The sequence below is a fragment of the Branchiostoma belcheri genome, unplaced genomic scaffold, assembly GCF_001625305.1.
Source record: "Branchiostoma belcheri isolate BF01 breed outbred unplaced genomic scaffold, Haploidv18h27 scaffold21, whole genome shotgun sequence".
Taxonomy (NCBI): domain Eukaryota; kingdom Metazoa; phylum Chordata; class Leptocardii; order Amphioxiformes; family Branchiostomatidae; genus Branchiostoma; species Branchiostoma belcheri.
The window spans coordinates 2,411,792-2,430,432 of NW_017803602.1; the positions used below are offsets into that span (position 1 = coordinate 2,411,792).

The 18,641-nt window shown below is 40.7% G+C and overlaps 1 protein-coding gene across 2 annotated transcripts in view; it reads right to left on the bottom strand.

The window, feature by feature from the left end:
- Window positions 1–4,665: 4,665 nt before the first annotated feature.
- The window catches only part of LOC109469868 (thioredoxin domain-containing protein 16-like), a 19,507-nt gene continuing 5,531 nt past the window's right edge, over window positions 4,666–18,641 (bottom strand). The window contains exons 4-20 of one of the 2 annotated variants that reach the window (XM_019768626.1): window positions 15,922–15,996; window positions 15,304–15,425; window positions 14,660–14,750; window positions 14,267–14,420; window positions 13,770–13,927; window positions 13,134–13,227; window positions 12,720–12,843; window positions 12,179–12,331; window positions 11,695–11,754; window positions 10,205–10,379; window positions 9,535–9,671; window positions 8,397–8,484; window positions 8,099–8,243; window positions 7,767–7,915; window positions 7,517–7,607; window positions 7,186–7,282; window positions 4,666–6,106 (exon numbers count right to left, since the gene is read on the bottom strand). In XM_019768626.1, coding sequence (XP_019624185.1) covers window positions 5,730–6,106; window positions 7,186–7,282; window positions 7,517–7,607; window positions 7,767–7,915; window positions 8,099–8,243; window positions 8,397–8,484; window positions 9,535–9,671; window positions 10,205–10,379; window positions 11,695–11,754; window positions 12,179–12,331; window positions 12,720–12,843; window positions 13,134–13,227; window positions 13,770–13,927; window positions 14,267–14,420; window positions 14,660–14,750; window positions 15,304–15,425; window positions 15,922–15,996 — 2,290 coding nt within the window. In that variant the 3' untranslated portion in view covers window positions 4,666–5,729. The remainder of the gene's footprint in view (window positions 6,107–7,185; window positions 7,283–7,516; window positions 7,608–7,766; window positions 7,916–8,098; window positions 8,244–8,396; window positions 8,485–9,534; window positions 9,672–10,204; window positions 10,380–11,694; window positions 11,755–12,178; window positions 12,332–12,719; window positions 12,844–13,133; window positions 13,228–13,769; window positions 13,928–14,266; window positions 14,421–14,659; window positions 14,751–15,303; window positions 15,426–15,921; window positions 15,997–18,641) is intronic. The other variant, XM_019768627.1, reaches the window with a different exon arrangement.

Genomic DNA, 18,641 nt, shown 5'->3' on the forward strand with positions numbered 1-18,641 from the left:
GTGGTCCGCTTCCAACGTCCGACTGTAATCACATCCGTTACCGGAGAATGACCCGAAAGTACATAAAATGCATCAACCAACATAATAAAATACGAAGTCCGGATGCAAGGTGCTGCCGAGTCCTGATTGACGCCAATACCCGAGTTGAAGCCTACCAGACAGATGAAATGTCTGGAGCTGATTACGATTATAGAATGCACCATGTACTGTACGAATGGATTCTGCAGTATACCGTGTTTTCCTGATGATTTTGACATTTTCGTCTATAAAGTTTCTTCGTGGCAGGCTCTAGTTGATGCCCGGCGCCCTTTTCAAACCCTTTTCAAAGATTGATGGGCTGAAGCCAGGAAGGTTGCGGAGGCAAATACACGAAATAAAAGGAACTCAAAACGAGGTCAGGCTATTAAAGAGTAGGTCAACAAGAGGGTTGATCTAACCAACGACCTGGAAACCCCGCGATTTAAATGCGATCACATCAGCCTCAACCAGTGTATGATTAATGCCTGCAGGGCAATAGGGCAAATGGAGATCGATGAGGACCCCTGTCAGACGCTTGGCGTTTCTCAGAACTTATCGTAATTTTCTGTTCTTTTCATACGTACATGTAAGAACATTCAATAACATTTCCTGGACCTGTTGTCCACGCTCTAGTGGACATGAAGCTTGTATGGAACCATATTGAACAGGGAAGCCAGTTTGCCATGTGGTTTGTGAAAAAAATACATTTAAAACGTTGAAACTGCTTGATTGTGATTCAATGCACATTAGAATATTTATTTTTGTCGCCTTCCAAAGGCATTTTTTTCTGCGGTCTCTGTTCTTGTGCGCCTTGTTAGGTGTTAGGTCTTGTCCTCTAAACACATTGCAACATAAGAATCGACTAACGGTTACCCCCGCAAGCGTATACTTGGCGCATGGCTGCAGTCGCTGAAAAGCATCACTCGACACTTTGATTATGAGATGTGCTTTTAAATATACACAGCTACACATGACCAGGGAATCATTGCATGGACCGACTTAAGTCTGACCTTAGCAGGTTATCGCAAATCGCTCTTAGCTAATAACCATTATTCACAAAATCCGATGAAAAAAGTTAATACGGAGCCTTAGAAAACAGAAATTGAACGATGATGGACTCTTCTGTGTGACAGACGAATGTAGAAGAAATTGTATAATATATAATATAACCCCATTACCTTAAACCTCACAGGCACATACCAGTGGACAGGATAAAGGTATCTGCTCTTCGCAGCTGTTCAATTGGATCAAGGAATGTTCCACACAATGCATAAGAAAATCAGGGTATTTTGTATAAAATGTAAAGTATAAAATGTAAAGAATCCATTAGGTGATGAATAATGTGTGCACAGAGTGGTGATAGTGGAAGAAGTGGACGATCTTGCCGACGGCACGAAGCTACCATCAAGAAAGGCCAGATATTCGCGAGTTCGGTGAGGTGAAGTGAACAGCATCCAGGACCTATTATCAACTTTCAGTTACGCACATGTAGCATAAAACTTTCTTTAGATATGTCTATGTCTATGTCATATAAACTGCACGAAACCGACAAGAAGCCTTTAAGACTAGAACTATGGCATTGGAAACAGTGTAAACTTTATAGAGGGGCTAGGCTTACGGTACAGAATTGGAGAGTTTTGACTGCTGGTACGGCAGAGCGGTATGTGATTGGCGCTCCGTGATTTGACCTTTGGATGGATGCGGCCAGCTGTGAAAGCCTGAGCTCAGGATCAAGTCGGCGAATCATTGAGGACCTTTCAAAAGAAAGTCCAAAAATGGTCATGATCGGCCCTCACCGAAAACGTAAGCCGCCCAAGGGATAAGGACTCTTTCGACCAAACTCGGTGATATGTTTTAAAGATATTTCGCATTTTTTGACAAGACGGCCAGTACGCTGTTCTTGGTGCTGGTCATGGTAGATAGGATTTTTCACCCGCCGTAAAGTAAAGTCCGACTAACCAGAATTTTATTCAGTTGAAGTTGACATTCAGTACAAGTTGAATGAATGTTCCTATTCTGCCTGCATCTTCATTTGTGTTTGTACAGGGAGGTCAATGCCTTCGTAACGTGGTCGTGTCCGACAGCAGCTTTCCAGCTTCTCTTGTCAGTAATCCCAATAATCCAGGTTCATGCTCCAGAAACAGACCGTAACGAATGGGTAGAATTCCACTCGCAGGCCCGGAATTATTGTACAGAGTGGGCAAAATTCTCAGTCTAATTTCCCAAGGATATTGTGTAACCAGGGACGGTATGTAGGAGTCAATGAACCTTGGTGCCGTCGGTGGATCTTCCTCACAGTAAAAGGAATTTGGATGTGGAAGTGAAGCTGACATTTTTCTGATGATAACGTATTGTTTTCTGGCTGTTACCACGTAAGTTTGATGTCTTAAATTGAAGCAGAGACTTCTACACCTACAGAGACCAACGTTGTTGAAAAAGCTAGGCATCAGAACATCATAGTAATCAGAGAACAGTTAAGTCAGAAATAACTGACAGAATGGCAAGAAACCTGCCATAGTAACTGTGAAAAACAATAAATAAGGAGAACGGTAAATAGAAGGAGACGGAAAGTGTGGTACGTCATCACTGAATGGACCAGGGAGCTTTTAAAGCTGAAAACCCAAATACATTGCACACAACCATCCTTCAGGACTAGCGCCAGCTGGTACCGTGCCTAACCAAGCAGCAGGCTCGCGACCCCTGAAAATAGGGTTACGGCACAGGGAATGTGATGATAACGTTCCCATAAGGCCATATATTTAATAGGTCTATTGCCCTGCTACGTCTTGTCAGTTGGATCTACATGTAACACAAGTTCGACAAAAATATTTACTCGAAAGAAAATAGCAACAATGATTTAAAACAATGGAAGACATTGATAGAAAGCCTTTTACTTTATAGTTATATCCTGATATGCCACTCCCTTCCCGGTAATACTGCTTACTTTCTGGCTTTTTCTTTGACAGTCTAAAGCTCCATACAAACTGCCAGTTACAGGCAGGCTCTGGAAGTAAAGCTTTAGAACCAAGCTACACCACAAGTTACGTCTTATTCCACAGTACATGGTAGTCACCCGCAGTGTATCATCATATCCGGACCTTTCACATCAAAGCTAGACAGTGGTATGACTACGGTGCTGCAGATAAATAAAAGGCTACTTTTCCCACAAACGGTAATCATGGACTTACATATGTCAAAGAGACCAGTAGATCCAGGTAAAGCATTGAGGTCGCCCTCAGAACTTTGTCTTTCAAGGCGGCTGCAATGACCGGGATCATATTCCTTTGCCTCATGACATCCATAATCGTAGATAACCCGATAGGGTGTGCTATTATCGTTTTCTATCTAGATTCTTGATTCTGCTTTCGCTTTTTGTCTTCATAAAATCGTTTAATTTCCGGATAAAAAACGTGTTCAACTTCAGGGACGTTAAGGCTCACTGGAAAGACTGTAAGCGAACGGATGCAGCTGACTGGGACTTGGTTATAATCATGCTACATTGTGGCTCCACGTTAGGACATACACTGATACAGCCATCGGAAACGTTGCTTTGGGTGGTAAAGCAAACGGAACTGGCACGTTTTGTAAAAGACTAGGAATGAGCACATATTTACGTACATAAGGCCACAATAATACCACACACGTACTCAGGAATAACAAATAATGAGAATGGCCTTTCAAAAGCTGAGATCCCATACTTGTTTAATCGATCGCGCGAGATACCAAGAATAGAATCTGAAACACATCAGCAACAGAAGCTCAGAGTAGATAGTCATGTAGCCTTGCGGGATGTTTTAGCAGCCACTCGCTAAATTCAACAACACAGCGCACTTAGGCAAGAAGGTCATGGCCTTAAACTTTCAATTCCAACTCTCCATGTTCTGTCACGTATAAAGGCTGCCTCATATAGACGGCGTTACGTCACCATCCGAAAGGACTGATACATCCTCTCACACCGTGCCCGAGCGGGATTCGCACCTACATCCTCCCTAGGCCCTAACCCCTATCCACTGAATCCGATTTACATAGCAACAGGGCCAAATATACTAGTTCACTGGACATGGTTAAATAAACTAGTGCAGCATCCTAAAGTACTGCTATATATCTCCCTTTGGCCGTTCATTTCTCTTAAGTCCTTTTTTTAGTCTTACTTAAACCTAAGATACGATGGACTACTAGTATGTCACATGCAAAGAGGATTTTGACAGCTTTCAAATTACTGTTGAGATTTAAATCAGATTTACTGTAGAATACTGTAGATGGATTTCTTGCACTTTGCATGAAGTGTGGTTGTCTGAATTCAACTTTATTCTGGCCGCGGGGTATATCGAATTCGCGAAATGAGTACGTTCTTGAAACGTGTCGTGGCTTGACAAAGTGTATGTTGACCCAAAACCCCAAGCTATTTACCCTTTGAGCTTTTTTTCTGTATCAGAATCCGCTAACATTGATTCCTTTTAACTTAAGTACTCAGAACTCAAAGTTTATGTTCTAAAGGCAAATAAACGCCAATCGATGTGTTGCCCATACCTGGAATATTCCGCAAAGTTTTTTAAAGATCGGATGGCAAACTTACAATGGAGACTTGTAAAAGCGTTCTTACATGTATGGGGGCATTAAGTAAGTGGAGGACATTACATAAAATCGCATTAAGTCCTCTTCATGCCATGTCTTAAACTTGGTGTTAGAAGTCTAGAACAAGCTTACCTAACCTTTGCTTATAACATACTGTATAGTCCAGGCACATTCACGGCATGAAGATCTGACAGGCAGGTTCACGACTGTGGATCGATCACAGCCCAGACAAAACCCACTTCTTAACACGGGTCATGTTCTTTGGTCAAACTCCCCAGACATCTTCGACAGGCTGTTTCTACGTATACTGTAATGCATTCATCTCACACAGTAATATGGTCACCGAGCGCTGTGTTTTGGCTATAGCTAAGCAACCGCTGAAAGCTTTGTGGGAGGAGTGTTGTTAATGTGGGATGATTTATCGTGCTGCACGCAACAATGTCAAAGTCCCACGTCTGTGTTGTGAATAACAGATGAATTCTGCTACAGAATGCTACGGAACGTTCTACTGTTGTTTATATTGACTGGCTGTTGTTGTGTACTTTCCTGGGACATCACAAGATATAGCGGATTTATAGATAACGCCATATAGATAAGTAAATGACAAAACCATTATTTTAGCACCATGCCTTTTATCAAGCACCTGTATTTTAGCCTGGTTACCATACCTATTGTAGCTCCCGTGTCCTACATTCTCTCCGCAAGTAGAAGAGGATGTAGGACTCGGGAGCTATAATAGGTCTGGTAACCAGGCTACCTGTATTTACCTTAACAACAACATATTGGAATACACATGTAAAGAAACCTGTTACTATCTCAACTTATTGCGACTAATTTTCGAGTTATCTCATTTGGCAGGCACGCTAACTAGAATCTTTGTCTCAACAAGCCCGCGCAAAAATTGGAAGATCATACCAATGACAGTGCTATTAATGTCTTGCAAAACAGTCTGAAAACGTGTTAAATGAAAACTCCTTTCTCTCGCATAGTGTCATCATTGCATATAGGTAACTACTACTACTAGATAGGTCTGGCCTCAAAAGGGTTTTACTTTCTTTTCAAATTTTTCTTGAGCTTGGTCATCAAATACCCATTAAACTAGGAGTAATATAAGTTAACACAATACTATATAGATGTCACAGTTCATCTCGTGGCATCTCCTCGGCCTCACTTTTACTTTTCTGTTTTTCTTTGCTCTTTCTCTCTTTCTCCGCATCCTCTCTCTGTTTTCCCTCATTATGCATTTGTTTCTTCTCCTCTCTAATATGTTTATCCCTACCCATTTTCTGTTTTTCATCAAAGGCTTTCTCTTTTTCCTCCTTTTTCTGTTTTTCTTCATTCTGTACAACCATTTGTGTTCGATAAGCAAGAGCCTTTCCTTCATCTTCTTCGTCTTCATCAGAAGGGGACCGTGGCTGCTGTAGCTGTTTGGCGCTGTCTCCTATGGCATCGAGGCGGTGGAGAAAACCTTTGGCAGGAAACACCGGCTTCCACTTCTCTTCCAGCAATTTACCTACGGAGGTGTACACGGCAAGTATGTGTCATCATGCAGTGAGATAGGAGTGAATAGAATTTTCAATTTGCTGCCTAGAAGTTGTGCAAAGTAAAGTTTCTAAGAAACTGGTCTATTCTTGAACATGGCAACAGCAATTCTAAACGACTAGTGCACCATATACAATGTATAAAGAGAGAGAGAGAGAGACTAGGAAAAAACGCCAATGAATCAATACAGGAACTTATTTAGTGCAGGTATTGGTATAAGGCCACACCAAGTAAATTTTATGGATGACGTCCTTTGGAGACCCTAAATCTAATGCGAGAGGGCGAAAAAAAAACAAGAAGGGCCCTAAAAAACAAGATGCCTAGATTAGAAATATACTAGGAGACGACAAATGTTAGGACACAAATTGAATGAGGTGACACAGTGTAACAAGCAAGAAGTCTTTTATTCATCATCAAAACAGCAATAAATCAGATGGAACAGCAGTACGTTGTCGTCCTGTCCTGTTTTCGCGTTACGGGTTTCATGTCAATCTGACGATTTGTGGCACTGTCGTGACTCTTTGGTCATAGTTACAGGAAGCGGAATTTCTTGGTTTTTTTTCTAGGAACAGGCCAAAATCAATGCGCGCGCGGACGTCATCCATAAAATTTACTTGGTGTGGCCTAACAATATTGTCAGGTATGAATGGTTTGGTCTAGCTTTCGGGGTGCTATAGACGGATAGAGTGTTGGACAACTCGGCACCTAGAAAGTCAGAACACGTCTGACGGTGTCTAGACGTTCCGCTATCAAGAAGACCCCTAAGTCTTCAGTCTAATCTTAACCTCAACGCTAACCCTAATCTTGAATCAAGCCTAAGTCCCTAATCCTAAGTCTAATCCTAGTCTTTACCTTATCTATATATAACCGGTTTTGTCCTGGGCAGGGCGAATTGCTCTGGTTTACCGCCTGATTGACTAAAGGCCAAGTTGTCCATATAAGTTGTCCTAAAACCAGACGGACATAGACACTGTATATAACATCAGCATAAATTTGAGTACAAGGTAATCTGACATCGGCCTTTAGCTGTGAAATTTGAGCAATACTCACCAGTCTTCACGACATTGTCGTCTTTGCATTCTTCAACCCAAGCCTTTATCTCTTCCAAATCAAAATTACCACTGTGCGGGTAGTGACAGATGCTTCCCTGAGAGAAATACAAAACATGGATGTCACAAGGATATCACACGAACAAACAATTGCATGGACCTCTTTCCACGGCAAGGGCTAGTGGGACGTGACACGTCATATCGAACAGGCATGAACTAATTTTCTGGACTTTTGCTGGAAAAGGGTAATTATTTTACTCCATAAAATCGTAGATACATGTACTAGTATACAGGCTTTTACAGAAAAATGAAGATCTAAAATGACCTCTTACCGTCGCATGGTCCACCATTACTAGAGCAGGGATATCCGTACTTGCTGCGTAAACATCGAGAAGCTCCACTGCTAACTTGTCCGGGTCATTTCTGTGAAGAGACCATCAAGCGTCTTTAAAAATCCACCCCTTCTTGAGTAGTATAAAAGGTGTCAACAAAACTGCAGTTCCGCAGTTCTATGGGAAATGGACTCGAGGTCACTTACTACGAATTGAAAAGTTAGGCTTTGAATCTATATGTACTACTTACAAGTCCATCCACGAGAAGACTGCGTTGATTTGCTCTGAAGCTGCAATTTTCCCCATCGCTCCCAGATCACTGTCAGAGCCGCCGAATAAAATCACGAACGGCTTATTCATCCGGGACAGGGCAGGGAAGCTTCGTACCGTCAACTTTGCCTGGAGAATGAAATGTAATATATTGTATCGTCAGTTCGCATGATATGAAATCCAAGAATCTAAGAATGGTTTACATGTACATTGTACATCCCTGCATTTATCCCCCCGGGGAATGAACCTGCAATAAAGATTCGTATTATGTGAGTCTGGGCCAAAAAAAATTGATGAAACAAAAAAACTTACAAAAACTGGAAGACTTGCGACTTGAATAAAGTTGATAAGAGCTTCCGTGTCCACAGCGTCTTCTTGAAAGACCTTGTGTTGTTGATGGTCATCATTTCTCTTCACGACCACGGCACAGGGTACCTCGGCGTCAAACTGGGAGCAACTGTAAAGACACCAAGATAACAAAACTTCAAAAATTAACTGCATTTTTTAACATACATTCTGCATGATACAGGTCAATATACATGTTTTGCTTCAGTTGAAAGGAGTCAAATTTGTTCACCAGTTATCAATTCACAACTAATTTAAGACTTACACTTCTGCAGCCAGTTTCTCATCTGTCACAGCGCCAAGGACAAAGTATCCATGAAGGTCACGTGCAGCCTGCTTAAATATCTTAAACTCTGCAACAAGGGTCATCAGCGAGAAGTTAATTAAAGTCCTCTTAGATTATTTCATATGGAGTTTTATGTAATGTGTATACGTCTACTGTACTGTATTTGCCCTACCTTTCCTAATCCTGAGAAAGGGCAATTTGCCTTTAATTTTTTTGTTTGAGGCATTTTTTTTTGTTCGAAGTTGTATATTTCATCAGTTCAATCCCTTTGAAATTTGTGGCACATCTATCGAGCATGCGACAGTTTGACATATCTTGCCAGTTTGTCCTTGATGAAACGACCCTCTTCGACATTTCCGTCAAACCAATTTCCTGACGTTGATAATTAGCCCTGGGGTTGGAGGAAGTCAGTAAGTGAGTAGCAATATATTGCTCGAGGAAATAGAGACCTTCGACTTATATGGACCAATCAATTATATGCAAGATGGGGAGGTAGAGCATCCCGGGCAATCCTTTGTGTTCCTGTCTGGTAATGAACTTCGCCTTGCCTATATATAATGAAGCTTTCGTTCAGCTAATTTTATCGTGTAACCTTGGGAGTCAAGGTTAAGCTATTTTCGTCAGTGGCAAGTTGCTCGTACAATACTTCTCTGCAATGGCATAAGTAAGTTCTAAATGCATTTTATATGGAGGCGGGTAAGCAATGATTGGTTTTAAGATTAACACTACGTATATACATAGATACATTCGTTTTCAAGGTTCTAAAAAGAAAATACATAGCTAATCATTACTATACCAAGTCAGATGTGAAAGGGCTTTTTAAACACACCCTTTACTTTTACTTTTACAATCTTCTGTTCTTGTACATAGTGTTCAACGACTCAGACAGCAATGGCGTTTCTCAATTAGCAAGAGAAACAGTGGAAACCACGTTGTATTTGCTTGCCAATGTTGTCCCTTCAACTGGATCTATCTCTCCCACGTTTGATTACAGCGTGCAACTTTGATAATAGTTAGCATTAGACGTTTATACCTTCAGTAACAAGTTTGCGGCACTAATTGCTAGGATCATGCTGTATTCCTTGTGTGGTGGATGATATTGGAAAACAGGCTTTACCTTCCTGATCCCGTGATTTGAAGCCCCCCACTACAGCCGTATGAGCGGAATCTTTGAGCAGGTCGGGTGACGTCCCTGCGATGAAAGCTGCCGCATCATCTACAGACTTGATCTCTATTGGTGCTTCCATTTGGAGTCTGTAACAAGTTCATATACATACAGTAATCATATTAGACCATGTAAGAAAAAGTGATCATTCTAAAAACCAGCTTTTGGAATCTACATGTCACATAGCGAAGCTTCAAATTAATAGCAAAAGTGTAGTTTTTCCTAGGTACTGAAAACTGGGCTGCTTGGGGGGTATACCTTCTGGTGAAAGGCAGTTACTTAGAATACTCCCCACACCTTTCGGCGAATATGGCGGTTGTTTCAGGCGCTACAGAATGGGTTAGTCCAAAAGTAGTGGTGTGAGTTTGACTGACCTACTCTTTCCCATAAGTGCTAAGCACTATGTACTTTTTTAATTCTTTAGTGTGGCTCTATGGTTTACCACCTTATACCTTATAACCATCTTTTAAAAAGCTGTGCATTTAACCCATTTGGGTAGGACTATGCAATGATTGTTAGGGGTGGGTTTCTACTGGGATATTTAGGTTTCTGCTGATTTCATTCTAATACTTTGGAGATCAAAAATTCGTGGTCTCATTAGTCTCTCAGTAGTCTTACTCACAACTTCACAAAGTTCACGAACTCAGTAGTGTCCAACATCCCTTTGTAATCCTTCAGAAATGTCCCTTCAGTGAAGACTCTGACCGTCGGGTAGGCCGCGATGCTGTTCAGTCTGCAGACGTCGGTCCAGTCGTCACAAAGAACTTGTGCCAGAGTTACATTGCACCGAGCATCGGCTAACATACATTGAAAGAAAAACAGAATAAGGATTGTTGTCATGAAGTATTTTGCTTATCGGTAGTTCCTTTCTTTTTCTCCTCGTCTAGTCCTGAATGTAACAAAATGCATTTCCTCTGTAGATGATGATAGTATTACAAAGTTAAACCAACTTCAGTCACACATTTTGTACACATTCTATTTGAGTAATAAACAGATTTAAACAAACCCTAAATCCGCACGTCACAGTAGTGCTAAACGTACAAGATCTGTTTCACAAGAAAATATTGGCTCCGTAATGCTGCTCATGGCGTTTCTCAACAGTGTATACATATGAAGCTTTTAAGCTTCATATGTATACATATGTATACTTAAAAGTATGAAAAACACACGAACCATTACTTTATAATGGACTTTCCTTGCACCATAGTCATAGCTGTACGTGCATGTCTGTTGCTATCTTCAGATACGGTACGAATAGCTTGGCGCTCTTGCTATAACGTATGAAATCGATTACCCCACCTACAACTGCCAGTGGGTGTAAGAAATAGGCTTTTACACGCTTTTACACTTGTGTAAAGAATTTGGAATGTCTGATAAGGTACATTTGTTGCCTCCCTTTCCTGGCAATTACGTTTTCTCAATTTAGAAGTGAAGCAGCGGGAGCGAGGTAATGGTGATGACAAGAGAACGCCCCAAGGAGGGAGGAACAAACCAACCGCAAAGGTCACATCGCGTGAGCAAAACGTCACCCTGTCGAAAACATTAGGACATAATCCCTATTGCCGGTAAACAGCAAGTAATGGTCTCGGAGCATTCCTTTATAGGTTTCGTGCCCCCTTCAGCGAACTTTTTAAACATCAAAGGACCATTACCTCAACGCAGCTGAAAGGCGAGCATACAGATGAATTTGATAAGGCATGATAGGTGCTATTATCTCATGCCGACAACCTTCTACGTGGACATGGTGAGATTATAGATTTTGTCCATTAAATGTATTTTTGTTTCATTTGCTGTAGGTAATGTACTAATGTAATAACTTCCCTGTCTATGCTGTGATAAACGACCTAGAAATAGAAGGGGATCAAACATTGACACAAATGAATCATACATGTATATAGATCTAACAACATGATTAATGGCTTGTAAACACTCTGGGCACCGTGGACCTGACTTTTTTTTGGTGTCTGGAACGGAATAAACGTGTGGTCTTACAACATGACATGTTTATGTACAGTGTACCTACACTTGATGCGGTAGAATCATTAAATAATATGTGTTAAGGGAACATGTCCCACTTCTCCTTTTCTATCTGAGTTTATACAGATCACATACCTGTCAGCTCCATGGACGCCTCCGAGTAACTATGCATAAAGGCCTTTGACCGTACATCCCCTGCACATAGAACAGAAATGTCATTGCTGTTGCTGCTGATCTATAGCGAGACAGCAATCAATGACCTATGTCCAAGACAACAAGAGTTCCACGATCTCCTACCTTCGCCAGATGATGAATTATGAATGTTTCTCATTGGTTATGCAAATAAGATACCATTTGCATGAATTATATCAAAGGTCAAAATCACGAACATCTGTCCATGGCATCATGAGTTATGCCCCATAAGTCCACAGTTATATATATATATATATATCCTGCCATGGCCATACCAAATGCACAACCTTCTGGAAAAGGTTATTGAAAATTGTTAATTTTAAGAGCTAGAGATGAAAGCATCATTGGTAATCGCCAAGATAGACATACGCGTTGGTAACGCCTTTTTCATGTGTTGGCAGAATTATGATATGAAAGCTGAAATTACATTTCAAGTGGAACACGATCACTACTAAACGCTCCTCTTCCACAACTCTTGAAAACGTTTTGTCCGTTAGGGTGGAGATGTGCTTCATGTTAATGGTGTTCACCATATCCTTGTTTACAACAATGGCTACAATGTCTCCTTGGCCATCTTTATCTGTGTAAGAAAAGAAACACACAGGGTTCAGACTTGATTACCTGCTATTCATATTCATTACATGGAAGAAAAAATTACATACTTTCATTACTTAGCATATTAAGGTCCGTATCTATTAGATTAACAACCATGAGTTCAGAAGAAAAATCCTGACAAACAAAATCTCAAGATATCAATTATTTTAACGTACGTATAAGATCCATATAAATAGTATACGAATCTACCAAGACCATAGAGCCTACATTTAGAAAATATACTACACCACAGGCCTCGTATCAACCCGATCCGGGACAGATCACCTGTATATCAGGGACTACCGGATATAATTTGCATATCAAACTTCTTTGGTTGTTTTCATTAATCAATATTGTTACATATTACATGTTACCTGTTTTCCGCTTCTTCGTTTGATGTTCTTTATGAACCTGTAAGGCCTCGTAGTACGTCACGTACGTTTGTAGACGCTCCAGCAGACTGCCAGCAACAAACCCGCCCACGAAGTGCAGATTCCCCTAACATATCAAACATGAATGATGATTCTAAACCGTACAGATCTCAGGCATTGATTCAGATCGTTAGAAATTGACCAACCATAAACAGAGATCAGAACCCATACATACAGAACACATACAGAGCACATCATCCATCCACCAGTTCTTTATATATTCTCAGAGGAAATGGAAATCGGTTAAACAAACGTTAAACGTTTTTGACAACGTTGTTGATAGAATTGCTACCGGCCATATCGTTTACATGGACAGCATGAAGTGAAGGCAACTGTAAATTGAAGGGATATACGCACATGTCCATTTGCTTGGATGGCTACTGCTGGTAACTCAACTTCCCTCGTCATGTTCACACCGACTGCTTGTAATCTCGACTTCGAGATCCTGTCACTGAAGTATGAAACAGCTATCACTAAACATGCTAACTAACAGGTTTGAACTGCGTACGCAGACAACCACATACGGCAGCAAGTAACACCTATAGCATGGCGCGATATTCTATTATGCCAATTATTACCTTAGGGTGATAAATTAACGTTGATAAGGATTGACACTTGCAGACAGAAAGAGAATGTTAGAGACAAAGTAACGGAGAGAAGGAAAGAATGAAAGAGAGGAGAAAGGAAGGAAGGGAGAAAGAAAGGGAGGGGGAAGGAATCAACAATAATATCATACGTACAGTGCCAGTAAAGGTGTGAATAGGGAGAGTTGGTGCGGGTGTTCTTAACCACTAGTAAAGCAAAAGAGATATCGAGAGTAGTCCCCTAATAACAAAAGCACGTTAAATACATGTTTTATAAGTCACTGTGTTTCTCTATCGTCGCAATGTGTCACCAACATGTGTTTCTTTAATGTAAGAATGTTTGGCTATTTTGTCACGCGATGTTCTATATCATTGGAAAAGTTAAAGGAAATTGAAATGAAATACTGACAGGTTTGTGACCATGATGCCGGCAGCACCCCGGAAAGCCTGTCCTAAACGTGTAGCCACTTCCGTGGCTTCAGACGTCATTTCCGTGTTGGTGAAGACGTAAATAACATGTAGACCCAGGGTCCTGCAAGTTGTCAGGTCTTGGTCCGAAAATGTCATCTGGGCAAAAACGAGAAGTAAACTTCATTTAGATAAAATACAATCTCACTATGTGATGACAAACATTTCAGATGATTCATATTCGGGTGAAGGCGCGGTCACATTTTCCAACCTGGGGCCTGGCCGGGCAGTCGTATGATCATGAAACGAAAACCATGCTATAAGACAGCAAAACACACACACACAAAAAGAAAATTAACCATGAGCACTATTTGTGTATACTCTTAATACAAATTGTTTATTTTTCGTCCCGGTCGGGCCCCAGCTTGGAAATGTGACCGTGCCCTAAAAGTCTGGTACCAAAGAAGAACATCTAATCTATCTAGTAAAGACACGTACCACGTTAGGGAGTTTGACTGCCTGTATAAAGTTTAGGAGGCCATCTGACCGCAGGAGACCGCGATAGGCTGTACTCCGACACGTTTCGCTGCCTTCTTTTTCCTCCACGCAGTGTAGATACCAGGTTGTCGGTATGCTCGGAAGTTTGCCACCGCTTAAAGACAACAGGCAATGGACATGTCACAGTGACAATGAAAACATCATTCGTGTGCGCTTAAAACTATTCTTCAAGACATTTACACAATGATAAACTGGGTTACTAAATATACATGTGTCCGATCAGAAAAAAATGGCAAATAATACTAAAATTCTTTAATCTAGGATAAGCAGAAAAGCCGAGTATATAGAACCTTAGGTGTGTTTCACACAGATGATCAGAGACATAGACCATACCTAAGAATTCGTGGGATTTTTTCTTTCGTTGTCACGACGAACATGAATTGTTTCTGATGATCCATGGCAAATTCCAGAAACAATCTGCGCTCTGAAAAGAATGTAAATCGTAAACTGTTCGTCATCAATTTGTCATGAATTTTACATTGGGTTTCTTGACTTAGCATCAAACGTCATAGATGGCCTTCAAATAATTAAATATTGATGCTTTGTGGTAAACATTTTCAAGTATGTAGATATGTCTAACTTGTTTTAAGGAACATTTTTGGATTAAGGATTTATACAATTCAGAATGTCAAAACAAAACGGAAAATTGAAACTATTTTCTTTGCTTTGATGGCAGTTACTGTTGTGTTATTGACCTGGACTGACTTCTCTAAATTGAATTAAAATAAGTTTCTCACAATGGCTGTTCCTAACATTTTCGTACTATTTACACATGGATACAACGCCACCATGCGGATCATGGCCAAACGACGCGATGACAGAATACCTTGGAATACCTTTCTTTCCTCCCATATTTCTCGGTTTAAGATATTAAATAACAGGATTGCAACCAAACATTCTGTCGAATACAGAAAATAACAATAGGTCAACATTAAAGCATGGTTTGGTAATGTTTTTGTTAGTTTTATTGTAGATACCGAATGGCTTCCCCTCCATCTGATAGCTGACAATGATGTCCTGGTGTCCAGTAACGCTCTTCTGTAGGGCTACAAGCTTTTTCGCCGTCTTGATCTTCTTCAAAGATTTGTCCAATAGAATCCTAAAATGATGACAAGATGCAGTATTACGTGTGTGTGTGTGTCCTATAAGTGTGTATATGTCACAACAAATTATGCCGGATTTACTACTGTATTATAAATATCAATAACATGTATATGCAAATTTACTGGTGTAAAATCTTAATCGAAATATGAAACTAAAAATGGCAGTACAAAAGGCTACAACGAAAATATTAGTCGTTTTCCTAAACCAATTCCTCGCCTGTGCAGAGGAAAATGTACGCTGAGCGGCACGCTGGAAGGTTTTGTTAGCGAAAGAAATACAAGGAAAATTTTTAAAATTGTGCGTTTACGACGACGAAATGGCTTGCATGGGTGACGAACGTTTTCATTGTAGGCCTTTGTTCAGAGCTTTTGCACAGGTCTGTTATTCTACAACAAGAAGTCAATATATACATGTATTATAGTATAGTAGAAATGTTAAGTTAACGTTTAATCATTTTTTGACGTCTTAGATCTTTTATCGTTATAACGTACTGAAAAATCCTGTAAATTATAACGTCTGCTTCGGTGATCTCCCTGATCGGTACCGCATCCTTCACCAAACCTTGACTGGACACAAAACAAAACGAATTATCACACAAGTTTGGCATGTACGTAATTTGTATTTCACTCCCCTGTGTGCTAGCAATGTTAGTAAAAAGTAGAGCAACAGAACAAAAACTTTCGTAAGGTCATAAAACTATACCTACACAAAAAAGTGGATACAAAACTTTCAGGTAGATGGCAAAAAATCAACATTTTGAGTTTAACATATTATCGTATAAATTACTGGTTCTAAGGTCTCATATGAACCAAATATTGGTTCTTTGGGCATATCAGGGCATATGCAATCCAGATATTGCAATTTTCAGTGCACCACAAGAAACCTTAAACAACTGGGGGTCAATAGGGGCTGCACGAGCAACCTCCATGGAGGAGCTCTGCAGAGCTCCTCCATGGAGGTTGCTCGTTCAGCCCTCAGCTCTGCAGAGCTCCTCCATGGAGGTTGCTCGTGCAGCCCTCCGCGATACCCCCGCAGAGCTCTGCGCCAAAACAAGCCAATTCGTTGGGTGGCGTCACGGGTTCAGTTTTCTATAGAGCTCTGTAGATATCAAGTTAATTCAATGTGAGTAGTAGGCGATACAGCCAGTACTGTGTCACAAATAAAGACTTCTTCACGCAACTCTGCGCACGACAACACGGAGAGCTCTGTGCTCTAACAAGTCAATTCGTTGGTTGGTGTCACGGTTCAGTTTTGTATAGAGCTCTGGAGATATCAAGTTAATTCAATGTGAGTAGCAGGCGATACAGCCAGTATTGTGTCACAAATAAAGACTTCGTCACGCAACTCTGCGCACGACAACACAACTCCGACAACACGGAGAGCTCTGCGCCCTAACAAGTCAATTCTTTGGTTGGCGTCACGGGTTCAGTTTTCTATAGAGCTCTGTAGATATCAAGTCAATTCAATGTGAGTAGTAGGCGATATACAGCCAGTACTGTGTCACAAATAAAGACTTCGTCACGCAACTCTGCGCACGACAACACGGAGAGCTCTGCGCCCTAACAAGTCAATTCTTGGTTGGCGTCACAGTTCAGTTTTGCTTTCACCTCCTTGCGCTCAAAACAAGTCATTTCGTTGGTTGGCGTCACAATGTTTCTTCATCTTTTTGTTTTCCATGTTTTTTATTGGTAGCATATCATAATTTGAGTTGGATGCATTTTTACAAGTCTATATACATTTTGTTCCACCAAGGAGGTTCTTCTTTTTTTCAGTCCTAGTTTACGGTCAAACCCTTCTGAGGATATTGTCGTTTTTGACTTGGGTTGTTTTGAAGGAAAAAAAAGATCACTGGTGCTCAAAAACAAGAGACACGTAAGCCTCCGTACAAAAATAAAGTGTCGTTTATTCATATTTGACCACACACACAGCTTTCCGCCACACGCGAGCAGCGTCTGCGTACATAACAAGTCAATTCCGAGGTAGGCGTCAGAATAATTAGTATTTGAGACCTCTGTGGAGGGAGCTCCTGGCACAAACAAATCAATTCGTTGGTTCGCGTCACAAACTCAATAACTACATTGAGCTCTGCATAGCTACTACATGGAGATGCTAGCACAGCCCTCTGTGATATACAGAGGTCTGCAACAAAACTAGTCAATTCGTTGGTTCGCATCACATTGTTTTTTTTTGTTAGACCTGTGTACATCAAGTAAATTCAATGTTTTATTTGTCATCAATTTTCCCAATGGATCTATAGTCTACTGGGCTCCAACCGCGGAGCTGCTAGCATAGCCTTCCGATAGTTGTCACAAAGAGCTCTGTGACCAAACAAGTTAATTCGTTGGTTGGCGTCGAAATTGTTTTTTTATAAGACCTCTGTAAATAAACCAAAACAAGTCAATTCGATGGTTGGCGTTACAGGTTGAGGGATACACTGTGTCGCGCGTTATGGTGGCACTCTTCAGATCGACATTATTTTGCGGCTCGACCCACTATGAAAGGATACATGTGGTTCACGTAATCTCAAGAAATAGAGTACATGTACATTAGTACAAGTTGAGTGCGTTTTCTATTCAATTAGACTGTGATGTATACCTCTAGAAAACATTTTCTGGACAGAATTGGCTTCCAACAAGAAAAAGATACATTTGTCCCACATGTTGTGTGGCCATCACTTGATCTTTAATTTGCTTTTTGCCCCCAATGGGTCATGGCACTACAAGTACAAGAAAAAAACAAAAAAAAACCATACATGACAGAGTAACGACAAACATTGCTTTATTGCAAATCAACAAAAGTTGCACTCTATCTAGAACGATATCTGAACAAAACTAGCATTAGCTTCACGATCGCGGGAGACCCTGTTAAAACAACTAAAGACGCACCGGAGAAATTCCTGGGAGGCTACATAACATTCTCGTGCAAAACTAATGGGACTTATGAAATTTCGGTGAAAACAATGGAAACAACTATTGAAAACATATTAAACAAATCAGCAATAAGAAAAGAATCCTATCTTGGAGGTACATGCTGATGGTGCGTGATCTGACAGACACACAGTTACAAAAACTTGATGCTATCCGCACAAAGGCGATCAAAACTTGGCTGAAAATGCAACGAAGTGCTACAAACGCTATCCTGTACAACACTAGGGGTCTCAACTACAGAACGATATCAGACCTGTGCCTTGAAGTCCACAGTATAGCCTACA